Below are 27,359 nucleotides of genomic sequence, written 5' to 3'. Positions count from 1 at the left end.
ATGACAAATAGTTTTCTATCTGTTGCAAATTAGGTCTCCTTTCCAAATGGCAAATGACAGCATGGGGAAGACTGAATCCTTGAACATCTTTGGATCTTTAGAAGATCAAAAAGCAGCTGTAATTCTATCACATCTATGACAAAAAGGGTGACAAGTGCCAGCACGTGGAAATAAATGCCTTCCACAATGGGACAAATAGGGACACTCTTTTCATTTTGATGGAAGGAGGAAGACATGAATGAGTGCAGGAACCCCTCTTAGAGAAATGGGAATATATAACAGGATCTACTGTTTCACAGATTAAATCTACTTTTTTCTGTTTTATTAGATATTTATTTTAATCAACCCGGCAAGAGTAAAGCAAAAAATCAATCAATCAATCAATCAATCAATCAATCAATCAATCAATCCACTTTCTCCTCTGATGAGCAGATAATATCAGGAATCAGATCACACAGTACGCAAGTGATATCAAACCATGTGCATAAAATAAATGAAAAGGATACTTTTAGGGATGAAGTGAAAAGATATCACAGAAATTAACAGAATTTAATACTATCACCAACAAATAGACTTTTACTTGATTTCAAATAATATCCCAAAGTATTAGATAGTCTGCCTAGGTCCTTTTTACGAGTATATGACAAAAAACAAATTTTCTAAGAGTCTGGTAAGGAAGAGGGGAAATTCTATATCGCCACAAGAACCTCCAGGGACGAAGGGAAACTTCTTGATGAAAACAGCTGAGTTGAGCTGCCTCAAACTCTCAAGTTGTTCATGGACTGTCAAGTTGAAAACATGTCACCAGTGTAAACAAGGGGTGGGGGGGACACTTGCCCCAGGACGACACATGACTGGGTACCAGGCATCCCTTTATGCCTATGAACTAGCTGGCTTTCAGTTTGAGAAGGTGATACTGACCTTTCCAAGTTTTTACAGAATTATGAAAATACGTATTTGTAACTTTAAGTGAGAGATGCTCCCATCAAGATGTCATGGGGAAAGATTTATTTTTAAAGATGCAAATTTTAGGATTTGCTTAAATCTTAAGGAGCACAATCTGTCACCTGAATGCTGAAATGTAAGACTGGAACACGCAAGGCATTTCCCATTGGCTGTGCACTGACAGCCCCTCCCTCTGCAGGGAACTGTAGATAGTACGTGGGTTGAAACACCCTCAGATAAAGGAACTGGTTGAACCACCCTGTCTCATTGGCTCCAGATGAGGTGGTACCCAAGCTAGAGTTACACAGCTCTGGAATAGGCCAAGAATAATGTAGATGCTGTTCCTCTTCTAAAAGTCACACAGGAGTTAGACATGGTGGTGTCTGCCTGTTACTCAGCACTGTGGAGGCTGAAGCAAGATGGCTCTGACCAGGACAGCCTCGGCTACTTGCTAACATCCTACCTCACAACAACAGAACAAAACTCTCAGGTACAGTGCCCAAGGATTTAGTTTGGTTCTCACTTTGAAGGACAGATTACTTGACATCATGTCTACTAATGATTAAAATCTGAAAGTGATAAGTAGTTCCAAAAGTAACATTTAAATGTGCTTTTATTTAACTATGTTTTGAGAAACTTTTATTTTCTAGAGTTTCCACTTGTATTCTTTAAGATCTTGAGGTAAGTAAAAATGACCAAATGGCACAAAAACCTGGTACTCATTAAACATTAGACAAGAAAAAAATACAAAAAAATTAGGGTGAAATTCATGGTAGGAAATGGAGAGTAAAAACTGAAGCAACGGAGAATGGAAGGAACACAGAACTCTACAGTGACGGCTGGGAGAGTGGACCAGGAGTCCGAGCTACACAGTGCTCAGTGAGGAGAGTGCACCCAGGAGCTAGAGGTCTACCTGGGCAAAACAGTATGACTGTCTCCAAAAGCAAACAACACCCTCTATCCCAAAGGAAACCAAAGTCCTATGTTATGGCCACAAGACCTAAAAATGAGAGGAATCAATAAAAGACAAGCAACATGGAAAAACACTAGAAGGTTGTGCAGCTTAAATCACTGCCGGGAGAATCCTGAGAAAACCACCCAATGAGCACCCGAGGGTGATGCTGTAAGGAAAGGGTTCATATTACTCACTATGTGAACACATCTGCTGTATGACAGGGCTCTCTGAGAAACAACATGAAGCAACCAGCTGACAGGCAGGAGAGGAACGACATCAACTATACTGGCAATCAATGAGTCTATAATTTCATTTATACTAAGTGTAAGTGCTAATGCAGCCTGTTGTTATTTTATTAATAACCACTGGGATATAACAGGATGATACATTATATGACACGCATCGCGAATGGTAAGTAAGCAGGGCAGAGATGCCAGAAGTACTGAAGCAAGGGAAGAAATTCAGAAGTCTGTCACTTTGATGAACATGCAGACATACAGGACAGTTCACAGAACACAAGAGAAACTGTACAGAAATGACTGAAGCCAGGGGATCATTGAGAGTTTGAGGCCAGCCTGTGCTACAGTGTGAGACCCTCTCTCAAAAGCAAATGAGCAAGTGACTGAAAATATTAAAATGGGGTGTGTTTAAAGAGATCTTATATATTGTCTTTTTCTTCTCTTTGTATGTTAGACACAGCACTGCCTCATGTTGGTAGACAGACAATACTGCTGTATTTATACGCACCATTGAAATACAGACAATACTGCTGTATTTACATTAATGTAAAGAGCGTAACGCACCACTGAAATGTTCTGTAGTTGGCAGCACTGGTAATATACAACTAAAGCTCTGCTAGGAAGATTCTTAAAATTCCCCAGGTGCCCGGGGAGTTGTGCTACACTCCTTCACAGTGCTTGGTCGTGTGCTCAGAGCATATGTGAACAAAGCCCACTTTAAGGGTGTGCTACAGTCAAACACGTCAGCATCTCAGCCTTGACTCACTCCAGCAGAGCACCTGGGAACTCACGCCTCTGCACTTGCTTGGGATATTCTGGGAGTAAATGGTCCCCAACGCAATGACTCAGTGCAATACTGCTCTCTTCTTCAACCTTTATGCTTTCCCCAAGTTGAAAAAGGCAAGTGCAGTCACTCATCCAAAAGGGTTAAGAAAAGTCAAGATAATATTAAAATACTAAGAAAGAAAATGGGTTTCAGGAGAGGAATGTAGAATAATATATATGAATTGGAAGGTGAAGATTTTCATGTTGCATTTAATAAGATTCAGAACAAAATTGAAGCTTCAATCTTATTTCACCTTTCCAAGTTGCCCAGTACCGAACACAGCCTATGGCACCAGGGCAAAAAGGACACATAGCACAGCCATTAATCAAGAGGAAATATGGGATAATGCTCAAAAAGAGTGGTCTGGAAATAAGAGTACAGAAGTTTTAAAAAATCATTTAAAGATTTGGGTTAAAATATTGAGAAAATTGACCAGCAGTGTCCCAAGAACACAGCTTAGGTTTGAATTTGTACCTGTTGCATGGCTGTATAGGTTGTATAATTGTGTATTTCTAACATAGAAATGTCATGTATGTACGTGAAAAATAGGGATGGGAGAAGGGAAGGGAGAGAGAAGGAAGGGCTTAAAAATGGAGAACTAAAGGTTCTCCAATAACCAAATGATAGAAACTAGAAGCAAGAAATACAATTACTAAAAAAATTACTTAACGATGGTGGGGGGCGTGAAAATTCTAAAGAAAAATGACCTCCAAACAAGAGTTCAATTTTCAGGAAAACTGAGCAATGTGATAAAACGATGAAGGGATTTGCAGACACAAAATCTCTCTGATTGAACAACCTGCTTTCTTGCCCTGAGAGCTCAAAGAAAATAATGCCATGGGACCCTGAAAACAGAACTCTATGGGAGACAGGTGAAGAAGTCTGCTGGGGCCAGTGAGGAATAAGGATGCCGCACATGCCACACATCAGGCCAGGCCGACATTACAGAACATAACGGAAAATGCCAGCAGGACAACAAACCAGCAGCTACAATTCCAGGAACAGATTATTGATGAATTGGGGCAAACAAATAGGAAATAAAGCAAGTGGCAAGCAGATCCATGATGACCACAAGCGAAGGTTATACACGAATGGCTAACAGCTACATGCATATTCTCCTAATGACAACAGATATTCAGTGCGGGAGGAAAAGATAAAGAACCAGGCATGGCTATGTATGGGGACGTAGGAATCATAGCCAAAGGAGAGTCAGTATGCAGTATAATTAAAAACACTAAAGAAGTGGTCATATAACCATGCAATATGGCTACACTGAGGTCAAGAGCAAAAGGAAAAGCTAAAAGTTAAAGTGTTCGGAGAGTAAATATAGAGAACAGGACAAGATGGTGATGGGCCCTTCTGTACGTTATTTTTCTTACAGAGAATTTAATACTGTTAACTATGTGTGAGAATTATATGATTGAAAAATACAATTCAGCGAGCATGTAGGAAACATGCAGGTAAGAAAGTCAATGGCAATATGAGAGTTACAGAAGCCAGTGCTTGAGACCTTACAGGTGCGTTTGTCTATCTAAAGAACAATGCTACAGAGTGGATGCTACTGCTTTTGCATTTTATACATGGGAACAACAGAAAACTTCAGTATTTGCTCAGAAGCACCCAACTAGAGAATGGGGACAGTCAGGCATGCTAATCCCAGAACAAACATATGAGTATATCCACTCCTTTGGCTCAGCTTTCAACTCATTCTACAGCTATTCTGAGCACCAACTGTAGACATCCAAGGTGCCAGTAAGGCTTGTGGTACAGTAAATCAAAGGCATTGTACTTATGTGGCCTAGAGAAAGGAAGACGCATAAAGTGACACAGAAGACAGTGTCTGATGACAGTACAAAGGTCACTTCTTACAGTGAGCAAAGAAACGAAGGAAATGGGGAGTCAGCCGTCTTCCTCCTGTCTACATAGTGATGCTGGCAGAGAGACCCCAGGCCCAGTGATATTAAACACAATCTCTACTGATGGGCTAAATGTCACACCTTCTCTCCAAGTCGAGTCTTTTTATTTCTTCTCAGTCAGTGGAATACCTTGCCGTACTCATGAGGTCTTGGGAAGAACAGTTCTCAGGTCTGATAAAGGTTTCATTTTGCATTTGTTCTTTCACAGATAAAGCTTTAGGTTTCTGAGAAATAATTATTAAGTCCAAGGTATGATGGTAAATTCTGCCTCATCCAGGCAGAATTTACACCTTTTTTTGTGGAACAGAAAGACTGAAAGGGAGAACTCTTCACGACTAGTGAGACCAGCTGTGCTCTCCTGTCTAGGATTACTCTAGAAAGCTGGTCTCTTGGTCTTGGCCCTTGCACTTGTGTTTGTGCTGAACACCCAGCGAAAACAACCAGAAGGGAAAGGGTTTACTTGAATCACAAGTTCAGGTTACAGTCATTAATACTGATACATCTAGACAGTAAGAACCTGAAGCAAATGGTCACATCATACCCACAGTCAAGAGCAAAGAATTAATCAATGCATGCATATTTGTGCTCAACTCATTTTCTTCTTTTTCATGAAGTGAGGTTTTAAACCCAAGGACTAATATTATCCACTTTCAGCTGGGACTTCCCAATCAAATAACACGATCAAGACAATCACCATGCCCATAGGCCAATGATTCTCCCCAAGTGAGCCTGCACTGCCCTGAGTAGATATGGCAGTCATTCTGATCAATATTTAGGCAAGAAAGAAAGCCACTGGTGTCTAAGTGAAAATGAAATCTTCATAAACACCTGAAGTACATTTGAAAACACACTGTCAAAAGCAAACTGCAGAAAATCCTCCGCATTAGAAAAGAAGACAAACAGATCACTTACATAACTTAAAATGAAAAGGCTAAAAAAAAACACTTTTAGAAAAAGAAAAAAAAACTATTACCTTGCATTTTACCAGCTTTAAAGGAATATACCCACATGACATCTTTATAAAAGAATAAGACCAAACTGGCATCTTTATAAAATAATATAACCAAAATGGCATCTTCATCTTCATCACTGGAAGGCTTGAAATGGGTTCTGATAAACAATCCACAATTCACCAGGCTTCATGATGTACTGAAGGGCACTGAGCCCGTGAGAATGGAGAGTCTTGAATGCTTACCTGCTGGCTGTTTTCACGGAGCAGTTTTTCTTGTGTCCCCTTTCCGCTCGGTTATCTCTCAGAAGCTGATGCTATACAAAGTGTCAAGACAAAGTTGTAGAAACAAAAATATTTCCGTTATATTAGTTTGTAATAAGGAAAACACTTTGTAATCAAAGGGACACTGGTATGCCTGGTTGCATGACTTTCTTTGCTAATGATGCCACTGTTACTGGTGCAAAAATGCCGGCCAGGGGGCAATCTGTCCTTGACAACTGCAGTGACAGCACATAACCTGGAATGCCAAGACTAGAGCTCAGGTGTGTTCCCTACTACTGAGTGACAACACCCTCTGCTGTCTATCAGTCAGGTTCGGCTGTGATCTGCTGAGGTGACAACACCCTCTGCTGTCTAACAGTCAGGTTCGGCTGTGATCTGCTGCGGTGACAACACCCTCTGCTGTCTAACAGTCAGGTTCGGCTGTGATCTGCTGCAGTGACAACACCCTCTGCTGTCTAACAGTCAGGTTCGGCTGTGATCTGCTGTGGTGACAACACCCTCTGCTGTCTAACAGTCAGGTTCGGCTGTGATCTGCTGTGGTGACAACACCCTCTGCTGTCTAACAGTCAGGTTCGGCTGTGATCTGCTGTGGTGACAACACCCTCTGCTGTCTAACAGGTTGTAACTGTCAGGTTCAGCTGTGATAGTTTTGAGGCCGATATGAAAAAGCTGATACTGTTTCTTATGTATGCACAGGAAAGTGTTCTCTAAAACATGACTGCCTTGGAGATATATATGCATGTACTTCCTCCGAATGTCTAGCCATCCATATCTCTTCATCGCTGCTTTACTCTAAATTAACTAGAAATAAAGTAGATGAGAAAAAAAAACCAGCCAATTCTCTTCACCATGTGTTCACTGAAAGCATAGCTTAATTTACTTTTAGACATGATTACGTATATGCAAGGCTAATCTCACCAATGCACACCTTATCAAAAATCAACCCAAGCAGAGAAAGAGCTTACAAACACTAACATGGGACAGACTTGTGCTCCACCCTTGAGCTCCTTTGTTTCAATGACAGAGCCATTGTGACCTCAAGCAGGGTCCTTTACTGTTCTATGATCTAACCTCCACCCATAACACAGATATTGGTGGCAATTAACTGCCAGGCTGCGGTGTTAGAGATGAACCGGGGAAATGCTTAGGCAGCACTGTGAGACCCACACCGCAAGTGCTGAGAACATGGCCTGGGAACAGCAGTTGTGATGGTCACAGTTAAGGAGCCTGGCTGTCTGGCTGTCCTGTGTATGGCGGAGAGTACCAGTAACTTCTGAAGGATAACTGTTAACTGTTCTGAACAGTTCCACTGAGGACTGAATGCTAATCTGGCCACCTTCTAGATGGCCCAGACTTTGGTTAAGACCCAGTATCCAGGGATGTTGTAGCCACACAAATTGCTCTTAAGTATTGACTTATTTCCACTCAGATCACCACCCTCCTAGTCCAGACTATGGTTTTTCTCACTTGTCACAGTCTCCTAAATGGTCTCCCTGTCTGCAATCTTGCTCTGATCCAATCCACTCTGAGCTGTAGTCAATATGAGTTTTCTTAAATGAATCTAATTTTATTATGCTTGAAATAAAATTCAAAATCTTGCATTGGGCCATCATGGTCCTTCATAATTTGATTACACCTCTACATTAATAACTTGCTGTGCTCCTTCCTGCCCATAGTCTCATCTCTTTACTTCTATATATCCCAGCCATACAGAACATTTTACAGGGGATATGGACCGTGCCCTTGCTCACAGTGGCTCTTTGCTTCAGTTTTTCAATTTATCAGCATCTCTAGGGCTTAGTACTGTTCTGGAACATTTTTAGTGCTCAATAAATATTTGTTGAATGAATGAACGAATGAACGAATAAATGAGGCAATGAAATAGGACATGAGATTTGGTATATGATATGTAGCTAAAGCCATAGCTCATTACTGCTACTTATAGAAAATAGTGACCATTTATCTTAAGTCCATTAATCTGAAAGTGTTTCAATTTAGAAACACTTCGTACCACGAACGCTAAATTGGTTCTAAAAATAAAAAAATTAATTGCTTTGGCATTTCTAAGTCTAGTGTCTTCATGTCTTCATATAAACGAACATTTGCGACACAGATAGCTCAAGGTGAGATGGCAAAATCTCCTCCTTTCTCTTAGATTCATGGTAGTTAATTAACTTCTCATTTTAAGATAAAAGTTACTGGGACTGTTTCCCTGGGGCTGGTGTTAAAGCAGTTCAAACACCTATAAACTACATTACAACAAAGTTTGACAGCTTAGATTTTAAATTACAACTATGACGACCGGCTGTACCAATCTGGTCTGGGAGGTTTTTAGCCCACCAGAAGAATGAGGACAAAGGAGATGATACTGACTCTGTACTCTGTGTTCTACCTCTTCTGAATATCCCAGAATTCATGCTTTTAATGGTAGTGTATAAAAAGACAATTATTGCAATAATGCACTTTATACACACAAAGACTTCAACATGAAACTACCTCAGTTTACCAACCCCCCCCCCACCACCAAAAGACAGACAGGCAGACACAAACACACACACACACACACACAGACACACACACAGATCACAAATCAAGGTCAACAAACAGTTGAAATGAAGTTCAGATAAAAAGGACCATGAGCTATGTTATGCATAAGTTATACATGAAACTAAATGTTTGGAGATCACTTAGAAGAAGGCCTGGAGCAGAAACACGCTGCTTGTCTCTGGAGGCTGAAAAAAGGCAGCAGACTGAAAACCCATAGTAAGAGCGGCTTCAGCTACAACGGCCACTCACCTGCCCGGAGACACTCTCCAGTTCTAATAACCTCTTCCCTGCTCTGTGGGATTTCTATCAATGTCACAGGTAAGGTCACTCTAGGGTAATGATTCAACAATGTCATCTTGGTTAAGAACAGAGCTTCTTGATATGGTGTGAAGTGCTCCTTACCTTCAGGATTTCAGATTCGGTGACTTAGGCCAAACAGACGTACAACCCCCTGATTTGTCACCACTAGAAAATGGCCCAGAAGAGGACATTCACAGCACCAAGTGGAACACATAAAACCATGGCACACAAGCTTAGAGCTGATGGCATCAACCAGGAAGACAATAGAGGGTGACTCGTAGCTCATGGCGTCGATGCAAACAAAACGGAACCCAGATCAAAAGGAAGTTGCATGCTCTTCTCTTCTGTGGATGCTGATTAAGTGTGTCTAGTCAGAAGTATCTCTGCTGGCACACCCCTTTAGGATGCCTGAAATACCTAAGACTCGTCCTTTCAGTGTCCTCAACATTAAGAGTGAATAGAGTACTACTTAAACCATGACAATGACTCACTAAGGCACTTGTAAATTAAAACACTTGCAAAATGTCAAGCCATAAGATGTTCAAGTAGGCAACACCTTAGAATCTAAACTCATGCGTATACACACACACAAGCATACACACACAGTCCCACAGAGACACATTAGTGCAGACACACATAGGTGTAAGAACACACATAGACACATGTGCATAAACACAGACACAGAAGCAGACAAACACATAGACACACACATACACATTAACAGATACACATACACAAAGCACATACAGATAGGCACACAAATAGACAGAAAAACAGGCATAGATACATACATATATAAACACTAACAGACAATCACAAACACACACACAGATGTCCCCTTTTTCTTTCAACTGAGTGTCCTTCTTGGACCTCTCCTTACCCACACAACTACCAAGAGTCATTGCCTCTGTCAGACCATCTGTGTCGGAGTGGAAAAACAAGGCTGCTTTTTTCTAATTCTTCTTGTAAAGGTTGCAAGTATCTGACAGAGAACAGAGGACAGGGAAGCTACATCCTGAGTGTGACAGAGGCAGGAGCATGGCAAAGAGCACGCAAATGGAAATGAGACAGAGTAATAAGGAACAGAAAGGAGTGGGAAGGTGGGCAAAGTAGTGAGGTGAGGATTGAAATGAGGCTGGGTCAATACTATCGTTAGTTTATGTTGCTACATTGGAATAAGAGAGAAGGCGACCGACCACAAAGCAAGTCACTCATTCGACATTCAGCGGAGAATTTTATAATTCTTCATGGTTTTGCATTGCATTACTTGGATCTAGGATTTGCTAACTGTTCTTTGTGCTACAGTTAAGTCAGCTTACGTTGAACTGAGAAATAACTATGCGCTGTGATGCCATGCTAACTGATCCTCACCGTGCAGACTCCCTGACTGTGTGTTCATTCACTGGCTGAAAATTATCTTAGCACCCACATCAATGCTTTCTGTGCTCCGGCAGCCACTTGCACACATAACTAAGTGGTAAATCAAGACTCCAAGGTGAGCCACCTCATTCAGATGACTCTGTCCTGTATGGCTCTCATAATGTGAACAGTTGTTCTAGTGTGTGTGTCCTTTTGAATACAATGTTTTTGCACTCCTATGGCCCTCGGGAATAGTATCTACTGCTGTTAAGCTCAAGAGGGCTGTGATAGGCTAGTAAAGAAAACACATGCCTGTCAAGAAAAGCCTTCCTCAGGTAGGAATTATAGTGCCATTGGTCAGAGCTTAATGTTAAGGAGTCAATGGTCTGATAGTGAAACAGAAACCAATGCGCGCATTGTGCTTGCACATTACAAAAAAAAACAACAAAAAAAGCAAGGTTATAAATTATAGTGATATTTCATTTGTATTTTAATAAATAAAGCTTGCCTGAAGATCACAGAGTAAAACAGCCACATTGGTCAGTCTTACAGATCAGGCAGTGGTGACACACACCTTCAATCCCAGTAGCCACACTAGTTTGCCATAGAAATGGGGCAGTATGGTGCATTCCTTTAATCCTAGAGAGGAATATAAAATGGGAGGAGACAGCTCTCACACACAGTCTCATTCTGAGGACTCCTGGAGGCAGGATCGCCAGTTCAGACTAAGGTAGAGGTAAGAGCCAGTGGCTGGCTGTTTTGCTTTTCTGACCTTCAGGTTGAACCCCAATTTCTGTCTCTCAGTTTTTCTTAATCGTGCTACAACAAACTGACTGGCTGATGAAGCTCTTGGGACCAGTAGCTGGAAGAAATTAACTCTGCACTTCCTCTAAGAACACTTTTTGTGTGTGTGTGTGTGTTTGAGTCTACTTACAGATCTGAACTACCACAAACGAAAACATCACCTACACTTACTAATTAATAACTAATCTTGTCAAGACAAAAATGTGAAATGTACACCAAAGTTTAGGTAAAAGGTCAAACAAAAAGTTAGTCAAAAGGATTATGACAACTAAAAAGTGAAAAAGAATTGGTAATTTTCCTCTTTAGAAGGTATAAGTGATAAATTCACTCTTTCTCCCAGTACTGAAATGAGCCCAGGGCCTCTCACATGCCAGGCACGTGGTTCTCTCCCAGTCACAGCTCCTCAGCCTCCCGAGAGCCTTCAGACAGGGCTTTCCTTATGGATTGCTTGCCTAAAACAGAACTCTTATCATTCAGAAGAGCAAAAGCCCTCGCAAGGAATTAAACACTAAACTGTAAATTTTAGGATGTATCACAATCTAACTTCTGAATAATCTTAGCACATTTTAAAGAGACAACTGATATAGTCAAGAGCAAGGCAGAATAGTTCTTCATCTGTAAAGACGATCAAACTGAATGTTCAGTTCCTGCCAGTTCAGCTATTCACTGTGCTACCATGTATGTCAAAAAGATAGCTAAAAACACCCACCTCGAAATACATCAGATCTTAGAAGAATCCCTGACTCCTCCTCAACTTAATAAGGCAGTTTGCACTACCTGACCTTATGCAGTTTTAATTTGCTTGGAATTTTGTGCTCATGCTGACCAGGGCCTCTAACACTACGTGGATGAGGATGCTTCATCTTCCAAGCACTGGACTACATATGGACACATGCCACCACATGTGATACTTAGTAGTAAAGCCTTACATGTGACCAGTTCCACAGAGGTCCCCTGTGTGACTGAGTTCAGTGGTAGTGGGAGGACTTTTAGGTGCCCACTGAGGTCAGAAGAAAGCCCCAGCACAATTAGCTCCTCGTATAATAATAAGCTGCTCTCTCTCTGCTGACCCCTTACCCGAGGGAGATGAACATAGACTGAAGGAAACTGTTCCTTCTGGATTAGAAGGTTCCTTACCTGGCCATGTTCTGTCCTAGCCCCAGGGCTAAACCAGTGGCTGTGGAGAGAAGAAGAGCTGTTAGCTGGCCCCTCCCTAGAAGCACTTGCTCGCCCATCAACAGTCAGCATATGCTGTGAGGAATTTGTTCACACTAGCTACAGAACCTTAAATATGCTTTATTTTAATGGATATTTCATGTAATTCTAGACTTACACCAATTTTGACAGCAATGTAAGAGTGCTCATAACCCAGTAATTTTCAATTTAATAAGCAAACGGAGTTAGAATTACATTTCCATTTAATTATGTTAACATAAACTGCTGGGACTGTGTTCATTTTACAAATCAATTCTGGTTATAAAATCTACAAATGCTATCATTTGCCACAACTTAATTATAGCATCATTATGCCAAATTATGACCTTTTGATTATTGGAGTTATTTAAAAGGAGTTGAAAATACAAGAATATCCTATTCTGCAGTGCTGTACTAAGGACCGAAACAAAAAATTCCAGATATGAATCCTAGACTACCCATAGCCCACACTTTAACAGCTACAGCAGTCAGGATTTTGGGTCAGAACAAGTTCCACGACAGGAAAAACACAAATGACTGCACAGTCAAAGCCTCCCATTACTCTACTGTCAAGCCCGACCCTTTTGGCGCTAGACTCTATGGAGTCTCGCCACACTGGTGGATGCGAGTTCTTACTAGCTGCATGACCAGTGCTCCAGTAGCACACCGCATAAAGACTGTTAAAACGTCTAAGACTAGGAAATAGAGGAAGACACTGAAAATATAATCATGGGGAATACTAGAGACTCTAAGTGCCATTTAGTTTTAGAAACAACAGCATCTTTATGTACTATAACCTCTTCAGGGACATGACATGTACAGCCAATCCTCATGAAAACCTTAGTTCCAGATATAGACATGAGATCTGGATTCCCTTGCCAAAATGTGCTGTCAGTACACCATGCTGCAGAAGGGCAAGGAAAACTTACACTGACTGCTACATCCGTGGGGGCTCGCAAAGACCGCAAGCATTCTCTGACTTCTGGGGCAGCTGGCTGGGAGTGACCAGACTCCACAGAAGCAGGGCTTGTCTCCACTTCCTTTAAGCATTTCTCTAGCTCATGGCTGGTGATGTACCCTGGCAGGGCAGAGCCCACACTGCCATGATAATGGACACTTTACTGGTATCAGTGTGCCGAGTCTGGATTAGCTACCAGCTGGAAGTAAACTTTCAATGAGAGTTCCACTGACAGCTTGGCCAAGATTTCCTATCTGCTGTGGATTGTTTTAAAGCAAAGTATTTAAAGATCAAAAACACACCCTAGTTAATCATTTCATAAAAGGATTAAAAACAGCAGTTATTTGTGCCATCTCTCAACTCCAAAGCCCTGTGAAAAATAACAAAGCCTTTGCTCTTTTCCTTCTCAAAAATATGCTAGATTTTGTAAGAATATAGCAGAGTGATGGTACATAAGTGATTCTATGTGTTAATGACTGACTTCCTAGTACCACAAATTTATTCTTCACTGGCTCCTGATGCTCTATTTTAGCCTGATAGGTAAGTGTCAGATATTCTATCACTATTACAAAGTGACCACTTCCTGTCACTCAGCTGCTTCTATTTCTCCCACTTCTAGTGGTATCCTTGCTGTGTTCCTGCTGTCCTTCTTTATTCCCCTCAGCCTCCTTTCATGGAAGAGTCATATCTCTATCACCCAGCGATGGGAGGTGTCCAAAGCCCACCTTACTGTTAGTGTTCAGCTTTTCACAGGAGTTTGGGAGGTTTCTATGGTGCTTGCTGAACTCACACCCTTCTTATCTGCCAATTAGCTGCTGCCTTCTAGATGTGGAAACTGGGTCTGGAACTGGAGCTTCTACTGCACCCTATTCTCTCTCCATTATTATAGTTTTTACCTTCACAGGATTTGGGTGAGAAGATTTAAAAATGAGTTTTCCATGAGGCAAACACTGTAAGAGGTGGTTTGGCCAGTGAAACTACCCTGGGACGTAGAGTATCAAGAAATACAATTTGGCAGGGTCTGGAAGGGTCACTGGGGACTTTCAGAGAAGTTACTGGGGGTGGGGTGGGAGAGACCAAGATTATACTGTGCAGGTTAGTGTGAAGGAGGAGAATGTGAAGAAGTAAACAGGCCTCTAGGAGGGAAGGAAGAGAGGAGCAGGGAATAAACCGTGCAGGTGGAGGAAACTTTGAAACTGAAAGAGTAAATGGAGAACCCCCAGGAAAGAGGAAAGGACTGATTAAAACACAGGTGCTAGAGTCAACTGTGGACAAAAAAAGGTTTATTTCCTCTAACAAACCAAACTGTGAGAAACGGGAATAAAGGGAGGTATGAGCCATAATGAACAAAGCCTGTGACTGAGGAATGAGAGAGCTGGCAGAAAGCAAAGTTCCAGAGCCCAGGAGCTTTGGGTGGTGTGCTCCAGAGCAACCAAGAAAGTGCTTTTGTATTGGAGTAGCACGCCAGTGAAGCCCACCGGTCAGGTGGAGAGTGACCCTCTGCCAAGTGCAGGTCTCAGGAGCACCCCACAAGCTAGACAGCAATTAATCCCCAAACTCTCAGAGGTAGACGCTTTGCAAACAAAGAAACAAGCTCAGAGAGGTGAAGTGATTTGCCAAAGATTTCATAAGTGAGTAACAGTTGGAGTTCAAAAGTCAGCCATGTTCTTCCAGTCACCATACCTGTGGCTACTAATAGAAACAAAACTGAAGCCAAGGGTATGACTCAAGGGTCCAAGCCTCCTGTGAACAAGGGCAAGTAAAGAGGGGTAGGTAGCAAGGAAGAAGCTTTACAGAGCATTGGTGTGGTAGGGAAAGGGTGGCCTCTCTATCCACTGCTGCAGAAATGAGAGTCAACGGCAGGCTGTTCCCTTTGGGCAGTCTGTTTCCCTCACCCTGGCAGATTTAGATGCTTCCTCTTATACACCTTCAGTGCTTTTGCTCACATCTATCTCCTTTCCAGAAATCAGGTTCAGACACCAAGGTATTTACTTACCCTGGTAATGAAAACTGGAGTTCCTTGAGAGAGGGACAGAAGTAAGGGCAACAATCACAATTGTAGGAGGTCCTTCTATATTTGTGTTGATTTCATTGGTTGAATAAAGAAACTGCCTTGGCCTTTTGATAGGGCAAAACTTAGATAGGCAGGAGGTGGAGGGGGTGGTGGGCGGAAGAGAACTGCATGCTGGGAGGAAGGAGGCAAGCAGAGAGCCGCCCGTCACGAAGCTGCCAGGTCAGACATGCTGAATCTTTCCCCGTAAGCCACGAGCTTGTGGTAACATACAGATTATTAGAAATGGGTTGAATCAAGATGTGAGAGCCAAAAAGAGGCTAGAACTATGGGCCAGGCAGTGTTTAAATGAATACAGTTTCTGTGTAATTATTTTGTGTGTAAGCTAGCTGGGTGGGATGGAACAAAGGGCCCACACTCCTCTCAGGCGGCGAGACGCGGCCCATTCCTCCTCATTACTACACAATGGCAACCATGAGAAATGTAGAATCAGCTATCAGAAGCAGTAGCCAATAAACTGCACCATCTAAGGAACGCTCATTTCTGTGAGCCTGACCTAGGGCAAAACACAGGTCTGGCTGAGCAGTTCTCATCACAACCTTACCAAATCTCCAGTGCTCCCAGCATGCCAAGGCTGACACCCAAAGGAGTAACACTGGGCCCTCCGTTTTTACTCAACTTTTGCTTTATTGCCCCAGGTTTAGTATCATGAGTTTTGATGAAGAAGGAGCTGGTATTGTGTTTCTGGGTTGTTTCTCCCCTTTTTGTGCTCACAGAGCCTAGGATAATAACGAGGATACAATTTTAATGACATTGTATTAAAAAAAAAAAGGCAGGAGCTGAGCAGCAACACTGGTTTCCAGTTAGTCGCCGAGGGGGCTCAGAACGGAGGGTATCTCTTGGACTTGCTGGCCATCCAAACTAACCAAATATGAAAGCTTCAGGTTCAATGAGTGACCCTGTCTCAGGAGACATGGTGGACAGAGACTGCTCTGTCAATGTTCAATGTCAATGTCTGGTATGTATGAGCACACACACACCAAATAAGAAATAAAATGGTAGTAGTGTCCTTCAACTGTGAGTGAAGCTTAAATGAAGGCTAGTGCCTGAACCAGAATGCAGCTGCTGTGATGTTTATGGACACGGATTTGCACTTGAGTCAGGATTTCAGAGCAGGCTCACAGAAGTCTAACAGGAAAAGAAGTAGACTAGAGAGAGACTGAGGCACAGTCCGTCAGTCTGCTCAAGGCAGAAGAGCTGGATGTGAGCTCTAAGCTCAGTTCTCCCTGTGAGATACAGGTACAGGTTAGGCACATCTAGAAACAGAGCCTGCCTTGCCCAGTAGGCTCTGTTGGAAGCAGAAGTCTGCATCTCCTCCTGAGCTGCAGCCATCATTCAAGCAGAGCAGTCTTGTAACTACAGAGTGGAAGGGATTGCGTTTCAGGTCTCTGTAGATGCTGAGCGCTGCATAAATTCCTTCTCATGCTTCCACAATCCCCTTCCCTAAGCACAGAGCTGCATAGCAGGTAGCAGCAATGTATTGGATTTCATAGACATCAACTAACATCACTCCTGGGCAAAAAGACAAGGCCGGCACCAAGATTTTTGACTGAGGATTCCAGTAAAATGTACTGGAGAAAAGCACAATAAACTGTACTTTTCATACAGATTGCTAGAAATAAGTTTTGTCCTTTTGGACACAGAAGCACCTTTTTTTTTTTTTTTTTTTTTAGAGAGAGAGAGACTATAAACACACACACACACACAGATGTTCAATACAGTAGCCATTAGTTAGATCTATTTACATTTAAAGAAATATTGCATATTTGGTTCCTTTATTGAACAGTCACACACTTATAATCCCAGCTTTCAGGAGACTAAGGCAGGAGAGTCATGAGTTCAAGTCTAGTTGTATCAAAATTTATTAAAGCAATTTGGTCCAGCATCAAGAAGCCACATGGCCAAGAACTTAGCCTTTGCAACTACCTCAAATGTCAGGGCTAACCTGTCCCTATGGAAACAGAGAGAGAGAGAGAGAGTTCAATCATACCAAATGAACAAACAGAAGAGAGGAAACTAAATGTTCCGGTGACTTTTCACTACTCATCAAGACAGACTCCTTAACTGTGTCCCAGGCTTGCCTTGTACCTTCCCCAGTCTTCCACATGACAATCTGCCTTCACGTCCTTCATTTATCACAGAATCCTTCCAGATTACTGGATGCAGAACAGCCATTTTATTCGCTTGAAATGCATCTTCCCCCACCCCCCAATGATGTACTTCAGAGATTTATCAGCTGTTCTCGGTTGACAGATATTCAGTTAAATTTTAAGAATTAGAACCCTGAGCTCAGTATATAGCAATGTACATGTACTACCATGTAATTGCACATGTATGTGCCTACCCACTGACCACTGTCTATTGTCCAATACTGATAGGTAACGTCCTCCATCTTGTTTTCTGCTGTGTGACTGCGGAGGGCAGCCCTCCTAGGTATCCTGGAAAGTGTGCGCAAAAGCATGACTTGAGATGGCAGACAGAGCTTGATCCACTACAGTGTCATGTTTTTCTCTACTAAGATATCCCTCTATTAAAGTTTTCTATGATGTCAATTCTAAAATTATATATAAGAGGCTTTTTCAAAGCTTTATTTGCTTTATTAAAATACTAATGAAAATTCAAATGTTTAGCTTGATATGCTTGATAAAAGGAAAAACAGAAGTTTAGGAACAGGTTCTGGAACCACTCAGGTAGCTTCTGGTAAACCTTATATATTTGGAGTCTAGGTTCCTTATCAACAAAATAACACTGGGGGTAACAGATGGCTCAGCAAGCCAAGTTCTTGGTATGAAAGCTTGGTTTCCTAAGTTCAACCTCTGGAACCAACATAGGGGTGGAAGAAGAGGAATTATTCCACAAAACTGTCCTCTAATCTCTACTTGTGGGCCACATATAATCAACACACACGAAAAATAATAATAAAAAAAGGAAAAATAAAGATCTTTCTCAGGAGTTAAACATAAATTCAAATTTGCTGAGCAAAAGACCTATGAAATCAGTATTAGTGCCCTCCCTGCAGGACACTGTGGGCTACGGTAACACATGTGACTTCATTCTGTAAGCTCTGGATCCCTCAACATCCATACAAGAGTTGATACAACTGGAGCTCCCTACAGAATTCCCTCAGGGCTTGCATATCTCATCAGAGATGCCTAAGATATTGTTTCCTAATTGATTTTTGGTCAAGCAGAGTTATAGTGTGTGGCTTTGGAAAAGTCAAACCACCAATAAAATGGAGAAAGAACATCTGCTTTGATAACTCAGAGAGCAAAGACATTAAAACAACACATCGGGAAAGGAAAGCCTGTTAAGACGCAAATTGCTCAATATGACTTTGAGGGGCTGTCTAGTGGAGATGGCCGCTCTGCACAGCACACTGTAACCCCTTCCAGAAGGAGGCTTGCCTCATTTCCTTCAGCCTGACTCACAGCATGCCCATCATGGGAAATAAGAGAAGGAACTGATCCCGCATATTATCTGAACCTTTACCTACAGGTAAAGCCCCTTTCCATACAATGCAGTAAATGATAAATTTAAAAGTGAAAAGGCATTCTCAATGAACATGCCTGATATTTACACAAAAGATAAAATGAATGAATATTTGTTTTATGAAGGAATTCATCAGAATTATAATGAGTTATTTCTGTACATTTTTAAAAAGTTAATTCTATATACCTGGGAAGTAGATATATTTTGTATCAAAATAAAACAAAAACAGAATGTGACTATCAATTAAAATCAATTAATAAATCATAAATATTCCTTTAAAATTAAGTATCTTGCAAGTACTTGAGCAAAGTTAGAGAGTATATAAAAGCCTGGAACCTCTTTTGGTTTTCAAGACAGGATTGTGTTATGTTACCATAGCTGGCTTAGCAAGACGCAGAGCAGACTAGTTTTGTGATCTCTGGCAGTCAATCTTGCTTCAGTCTCCTGCATGCTGGCAGTGGAGGGGTGTGCCACCATGACTGGATCTAACACATATTGCTAAGAGAGAGCCATCGTAATTTTCACATTTTACTATTATATATTTAGAAAGGCAACAAAATGATAACATTGATGATCAGGTTTCAAAACATATTTTTAAGACTATTGGTATTATTAGTTTTAGTATTTTTCATGAGTGTATGCCATGTGAATGTAGGCACCAACAGAAGTCATGGGCACTGGATCTCCTGGTGCTGAGGTTCAGGTGGTGGTGAGCCTCCTGATGCGGACTGGAACTGAACTCGGGTCTTCTGGAAGAACAGTACGCGCTCTTTAAATACCGAGCCATGTCTCTAGTCTCCTCAAAGTTTCTTTTTAGTCAGAAGTTAGAACTAACTTCACTTTGTTAGCTGGATTAAGAATCTTGGCACATTCTCTGTGTGTCTTATATTAATGAAGACTTGACTTATCTTTGCTAAATACTTCCTGCTAAAAAGGAAGAATCATCTATTAATGACTAGGCTTTCAATATGATACTAGTTTTCCCAGGAATAATTATTAGGTAAGTTTTTTCCCCCAATGAGCAGAAGAAAACACAATGTCATTTTCTTAAGCTGGTCATGTTTTGTAAGTATGTTACTGAGACTTTCTGGTGTGCGGCGCACATGTTTACAGGTGTCTATGCTGTAAGAGGTGTGTAGCGATGCTGAAACCAGCAAATAACAATCTGAATTTTGCTTTTATAATGGAAATTATCTTGAATGCTATTTTATAGTATTTATTTATTTAGCTATTGAAGTAACAGGATAAACCTAGGGTGTTGGGGAATGTTATTTTAAGGTGTGTGACTTTTGTTTGTGATGCATTTCTTTAGCTCTGTGAAGCTGTGATTCTTTGCCTGTCTAATACACCAGATGGTCTAATAAAGAGCTGAATGGCCAGTAGCGAGAACAGAGCAAAGAAAGGCAGGTCTGGTAGACATGGACTATAAACAGAAGAAGAACTCTAGAAGAGGAAAAGGAGCAAGCAATGAGAGGACAAGGAAAGGAGGATGTCAGGGGCCAGCACCCAGAAGCCAAGGCTGCAAAGTAAGATATACAGAAGTAAGAGAAAGAAAAAGCCCAGAGGCAAAAGGTAGTCAGGATAATTTAAGTTAGGAAAGAAGCAAACCAAGATAAGGCCAGGCATTAGTAAGTAAGAATAAGTCTCCACGTGTAATTTATTTGCAAGCTGGGTAGTGCCCCACCTCCCCCATAAAAAAACCAAAAGAGCCAAAAGAGTAAAAGAGCAAAAACACTGCAGCACACTAGGATGTCATGCATGGGACTTAAGTGCTCCAGGTGCAGCCCACCCCCATCTGGTGTAGGAGGTCCTTCTGTATTTGTGTGGAATTCATTGGTTAAATAAAGAAGCTTCCTTGGCCTTTTGATAGGGCAGCCCTTAGGTGGTCAGAGTAGATAGAACAGAATTCTGGGAGGAAGAGGGCAGGCAGGGAGAGCGGCCATGAAGTCACCAGAGTCAGACATGCAGAATCTTTCCCGGTAAGCCACGGCCTCGTGGTTCTACACAGATTATTAGAAATGGGTTGACTCAAGATGTAAGAATTAGCCAAGAAGAGGCTAGATATAAAGGGCCAGGCAGTGATCTAATTAATACAATTTCCATGTGGTTATTTCAGGGGTTAAGCTAGCCGGGCAGCGGGACACAGCCCTCCGCTCCTCATTACTACAGAGTGGCACCCATCGTGGTTAACTAACACCACAGAACACCTGAGAGGGTTTTAAAAAGGAATTCTAGAAACAAATATAGAGTTTAGCACAACTGGTGGCATGCCATAGCTCCTTTAAGAGACTGACTGATCTCTGAGCTGCAGCCCACCCCCATCTCCACTTGTACTGATCAGCCTCCACTGCCTCTGGTGAGCCCAGGCTTTCTATATGGAGCTGCCTACTGCTACTGTCCCCCTAACCCTCAAACCACCTTTCCCTTCTCCAGCCGGAAGACTCCCGTGCCTTCCTAGCTATTTCTACACAGTCCAGCACAGAGATAGGGGATTGGGAGCTGTGGTCCTCCAGCAACACCCATTTGAAACTGCAACCCTTTCATACTTCTGAGTCTGCACAGTCACTTCCTCCATTTGTTCATCTCTATTTTAACTTTGACATTTGACAAGTAGAACTACTTATTTCCATCTGTTGGTGTGAGTGGTGTGCGGATGTATCGCTCATGTTTATAATGGTGTGTGCACAGATTTGTGGAGGTCCTCACATCTGTGTGGCAAGCCCTTTCCCACTGGACCATCTCCTCAAGAGCACAAGCTCAACTGTTGGAAGTATTTTTCTATAGGATATCTTTGGAGATTTTTAGAGATAAAGTTGAAAACAACAAAACAAAACACTTAAAAAATGACCAAGTCTCACTATGTACTCCAGGTCATTCTTGAATTTATAATCCTCCTGCCTAGCCTTTCTGAGTATAGAGGCTACAGTCATGTTCAACCAGGCCTGGCTTAAAAACTTACGACAGTGTTTAAAGATATTCACAAGGTTAATGACAGCCTTCTGTTTCCCTAAGGTTCTTAAAGTTTAAAGTAAATCACAGCAACGATTAATTTGTGTATTTCCTAGATTCCCGTCTAAGCATCAGGAAGGGATGTCTCATGACCACTAAATTCAAATAACTCTGACAACAGATAACTTCCAGCTGGATGACATTCTAGATGTGAAATTCTGTTTTGTTTTAATTATCAAACATCATGAAAAATAAAAGATACAACCATCCTGCTTAAGAACAGAAGACTAGAAAGTCAGTTTGGAAAGAGGCGCCTGGTGGGGGGCTCTAGTTCACAGTCTACACTCCAATACAGCCAAGGCTGTTGTGCGGGGGGAGGGGTTTAAAACCACTCAGTACAACAACTCCCACAAAGAAGACTGAGACTCTGTGGCCAAAAACTGTTGGAGACTCATACCTGCCCCCTGGAGTTCAGCTGCCCTGCCACAAGATGGCATGCTTCAGGGACAGACCACGGAAGGACATAGGGCCAGCATGGAAGCAGCACTGTTAGTGTGGAATGGAAAACAAGAGAAACCAACTGAGTGTTGGAAGAAAGTCCAAGCAATCAAGTATATGGCCACCAGTAGTCTATGACAAACTGATGAACCCCCGACTGCCCTACAGAGAGATGTATGGCTCTAACTGTCAGCAGTCTGGGATGCCACATGCTACTACAGTCTTAACAGCTGCTCCTACAAAGGCAGCGTCCTCTCTGAGGAATGCTGGTCAAAAAGCCTGTGCATGCTGGGCAGTAAGCATGACACTCCTAAATGGAATCCTCATCTTCTGTTGAGATGGTCTGCCTTCTCCACAACTCTATACTGTACATGTGTGCAGCTACCTATGTACATAAGCCACTTTACCAAGAGGATTCAAGACCACATCTACTTAACCACTAGTATTGCCAGAGGTCCTGGATGAGAGTCCGAGGGAGAGGAAGTAGCAACTCCATGAGATCTGAAAGATCTGGGGAAACTGGGGTAGTCTATACACTGTGCATTTGGAGAGAACAGAGCAGGGGGATGCTGCAGAGACAATGAACCAGGCTGGCACACTATCAGCAGCTACTGGCCAGTATCCCCTTCTCAGGCTTGATGTTAGAGGTGCCCACCTGTACCTGTCTGGAATGCCACTTCATATCCTCTTTCCTAATCTTTTTTAAACCTTGACAACCAAGTACTCTGATCATGGGCAGAGGGCAGGAAGGGGAGGGGAGTGAATGTGCACAGAACAAGATGCTTCCTTCTGGAAGGTGGAAAGGGGAGCTTCTGGCACTGCCTCTTTAGAGCAGAGGAGATGGGGACCAGAAGCAGCCCAACCAGGAGACAGTAAACATAAGGACAGAAGAGAAAATGACAATGATGGCAATATTACTGGCAGAATTATGTCCCTGCAAAGGACAGTATGGAGTCTTAATATGTAAGCCAAAAGAGGACCTCATTTGGATACACGCTCTCTACAGAGACCAGTTAAAATGAGGCCAATGAGGCAGGGCCAGGGTCCAGTGTGACACTATGAAATGTCTTATTTACTGCCTTGGTGCTTTACAAAGGAAGAATTCAGAAAAAGAGCAGCACAGGGGAACCCCACTAAAGATGGGGTTGGGGAGGAACCAGCAGAGACTGCTGGTGTCCTGTGAGGAGAGTAGGGACACAGTCAGATGTGCCTTCTCTCCCAGCCCCAGTCATGCCCTTTGTGGTGCTTTGCTGCAGCAGCCTACAAGGACTGAGCACAGACGACAGGGAGAAACAGAAGCACTCTGCCCTAGTCAGTATCTTTAAGCTTTTCAAAAGTCTCTTCTTTCATTTTATGTGAGAAAACAAAACAGGAAAAATAAATCTGAGAAAAACAAAAATAAAACAAACACAAACTAGTTGGTTTAAGTTTGTACCTAGCACAGACTGATAAGTGTTTTTTCAGAGTCTTGACAAGTAGGGGTAAGAAAGAACGCAGGAGCAAATCCCAGGGTCACAGGACAGTGCAGGTGAAATCGGGAGATACTCAGAAAATAGAAGCAGAAGTGATCTGAAGGTTTTATGGGCAGAAGTGGAAAGAAGGTGACAGCTGAGTAAGTGTGGGGCATTTGTCCTTGACTATTAGGGTGTCCACACTGGCAGGAAGTAAGATGGCCAGATCTGAACCTGAGTCACACAAGTCAGTACTATGCCCTGGAACTGTGGAAAGCCAGTGAATGAAGGGGCCACTGGAACTCTACACTGACATAAAGGATAATAAAGAGGGCAATGGTGTAGGCAATGGGAAAGAATATGTCACATAGGTACTGGGAGTGAAATTGGAGAGACTTGAGTCGTACATGGTGAAGTAGTGGCATCTTCACACAGGAACAGGAACATAACCACACTGTGTGCTACCCTGGAGCGTCCTAATGGACTGAGAACCTTGCAGATCTGGTGTGGAGGAGACAGTGGGATACTGAGAGTAAGCCTGGGAAGTTAGAAGCAACACCATAGATGGCATTATCCTGTTCTTTCCTATTTACTTATCTACTGGTTACAGTTTTTTGAGACAGGGTCTCATCAAGCGGAGGCTAGCCCCAAACGTATTAAATAGGCAAACAACCTGAACTCCTGATCCTTCTGCCTCCCTCTTCCATGTGCCGGGACGGGCACACTGGCATGTCCCACAGCCAGGCCAATGTGCCCTAGTTTAAACCAGTACTTCAGGCATTCAGCAACTCTGTCTGAGCGTCTGTCCTGTCAGGAGTGCTGCAGCAATAAGGAAGTATGGCCTGCACCGTTTACACTCTTCATCTAATGCAGACTGCTACCTGCAGTATTTCTACATCTGCTTACCTATGCTTTTGTAGTTCAACAAAACAAAATGAATGCAGAAACTCAACCCAACAGTTGACTGCTACCTGAGGGTGTTATGTCTGCTTGTTTTCAAAACGTCATCACACAAGCAAGGAAAAGGGAGATTCTGAAAACATTTTGCTGTGCCTGAACAACAGTTTGCTTTCTATTTACTTTGCAATGCTTGATTTTTTTTTTTTTATTTTTAAAAAGAAAGCCAGGAGAGATGGCTCAGTGGTTAAGAGCACTGCTTGCTCTTCCAAAGTTTCTGAGTTCAATTACCAGCAACCACATGGTGGCTCACAACCATCTGTAATAAGATCTGGCGCCCTCTTCTGCCTTGCAGACATACATGTAGACAGAATACTGAGAATACTGTATACATAATTAATAAATAAATCTTTAAAAAAAAAGAAAGCCAATATTAACAGATCTTAATAAGACTTTCCTAGGAAAACTAATTTGATAAATAACTCATGCCTTTTCATGTCTCATAGGTCTCAATTTCAACAACTGCAGATGGTGAAGGAGACACATGACATCAAACTACCATATATAACACAGGCTTTTCCAATAAGACTATTTAGAACTAAGGTTACCACAAGAAAATCCTACCTGTAATTTACTAAGATCACATAAACTGTTCAGCTATCTAGAGTTACCTAGTAGGCCATTTCTTTTGTTGCTAAAGGATCTATCTATCTATCTATCTATCTATCTATCTATCTATCTATCTATCTATCTATCTATCTATGCTTCAATATAGTTCTTCACTGTGATAAGCAAAGGCTGGTCAGGCAGAAGCTGGGAGTAGAGAAACATTGTGAAGATAGGTCATTCAGCATTCATGCTGGTATCACAGAAGGGCTGGGGTATAGGCTCGGTAAGGTCAATGTCAAGAAGATTTAAACATTTTTAGATAGGGCCTGAATTTCAGTGAAGAAGACATGAATTTCAACTGTATCAAAATGAAGAATGGATTTACAAGTCCTTCTATGTCTTTCATGGGCTCCATGTAAGTTGTTCAAATACTGTTACCATCCGTGTGCCTTACTATGCTTTTAAAGTAGGCACAAATTAAATTGCTGTCACTCAGAAAAAGCTATCCAGTTTTTTAAGAGAAACAAATGGAACAACCCAAGCAAGCTACAGAAACATGAGCACTCACTCATGGTGATGGGCATCCGGGGAAAAGTGCACCATCCTCTTGTTACTGACGGGGCCTGGAGCAGACGTCTGAAAAGATATTTTAAAACAAACGACAAAAACAAGTCACAATTGGCTTGCTAGAGACAGTGTACAACTGTAGCAATCTGAAGATATCTTTCTAAATGGAAGAAAAAAAGATTAATTTTCAAATCCAAGACAAAAGGGCAAGGAACAAAAGTCCTACAAGGGATGGAGGACAGTTGCCACCCGAGCTTGGTGCCTAGCACCCAACTGAAATGCTCATCCAGAGGATCCAAAGCGCTCTTTGGCCTCCATAGATAAAATAAATCTTTCCAAAGATGATCCTTTTGGTCTCACAGAGTTACCCTACTAGAATGCTAAGATGCATCAGAGCATCTTTCCCATAATGGAAACATCATGCTTAAGGACAGCAGTGACTGCGAACCCTGTGTGGGAAGAAGTTCAACCCAGATTGTGGTAAATTTCTCAACACAGAAGGTTGCATTATGATGTGCAAATTCAAGTGATATAAGCACTTCTGTCAAAGAAGCAATGGATGGTTCTTTTTAAATATATTTTCCACAAAGGAAGGAATTATCAGAGTATTTATATTGAGTGAAATGTAATTTTAGCAAAAGGAACAATATTTGCTTCTCTATGTCTACATAAAATTAGAAACTCTACAAGTAAAACACCAAGTATTTCATCTACAGTGTTGACTGCTCAAGTTTATTATGAACATTATAGCATTCCTGTTATACTGAAAGTTCTTAAATAGAACAAAAGGCAGCCATGAAAGGATGAATCAGCCATCACCAATGACAAGGTTTGAAGTTACAGCAAAGGGCTGTGAGTTTCTTTCTAATGAAAAACATGCCTGTTTACTTACACAAAGCCATTTAAACCACAACAGAATAAAAAAAAGCATGGCCTAAAAACAAAACAAAACAAAAATAAACAAATAAATAAAAAGAAAAGAGAAACGTCCAGGCAACTCTCTTCTTGTATCCCTTGATTACCAAAGATGCCAGCATCCATTTCTTGTATCCCTTGATTACCAAAGATGCCAGCATCCACTTCTTGGATCCCTTGAGTACCAAGGATGCCAGCATCCCCTCTGACATCCCTAGAAACCAAAACAGAGCCAGTGTGTAGGGGGTGACAGTGATATGTCCAGCGTGGCACACAGGGAACACTTGGCTCTGCTCCAGGGCCACATCCTACATTCATCTTGGAGTATAGTTTCATGGTATTCCAGTAGGTATCCCTGGAACACAGTAATCCATTTTCTACACTGGAGCTGTGAGAAAAGCTGCCTGGACCTGTGTCATGGTTTGTTAGACGTCCATGATCATATTATCTCATGGCAGACCTGACACTTTTATTCAGTTTACTGTATGTTCTATGTACAGGCAACTTATTTCCTTTGCCAGGGCTGCTGACAACCTTTTCCACACTATATTAATCTTGTTTACTGACTTTATCTTGGTACAAATATCAGAAAACCGAACTTTTTATCTCACAGAAAAAAATAAGAAGCATGTTGAC

General features: G+C 41.9%; 1 protein-coding gene across 7 annotated transcripts in view; it reads right to left on the bottom strand.

The window, feature by feature from the left end:
• Gpatch2 (G-patch domain containing 2) overlaps positions 1–27,359 on the bottom strand; it is a 185,240-nt gene that overhangs the window by 61,672 nt on the left and 96,209 nt on the right. For 6 of the 7 annotated variants that reach the window (XR_009057133.1, XR_009057134.1, XR_009057135.1 and 3 more), the window contains 3 exons: positions 25,810–25,877; positions 12,263–12,302; positions 6,077–6,147 (listed from right to left, as the gene is read on the bottom strand). Coding sequence is in view for 4 of the 7 variants with exons in the window: in XM_057769632.1 (XP_057625615.1) it covers positions 6,077–6,147; positions 12,263–12,302; positions 25,810–25,877 (179 nt within the window). In the remaining 3 variants the exon portion in view is untranslated. The remainder of the gene's footprint in view (positions 1–6,076; positions 6,148–12,262; positions 12,303–25,809; positions 25,878–27,359) is intronic. The other variant, XM_057769631.1, reaches the window with a different exon arrangement.

The sequence above is a fragment of the Chionomys nivalis genome, chromosome 5 (assembly GCF_950005125.1).
Source record: "Chionomys nivalis chromosome 5, mChiNiv1.1, whole genome shotgun sequence".
NCBI classification, from domain to species: domain Eukaryota; kingdom Metazoa; phylum Chordata; class Mammalia; order Rodentia; family Cricetidae; genus Chionomys; species Chionomys nivalis.
This window is presented reverse-complemented; position numbering and strand designations above follow the sequence as displayed.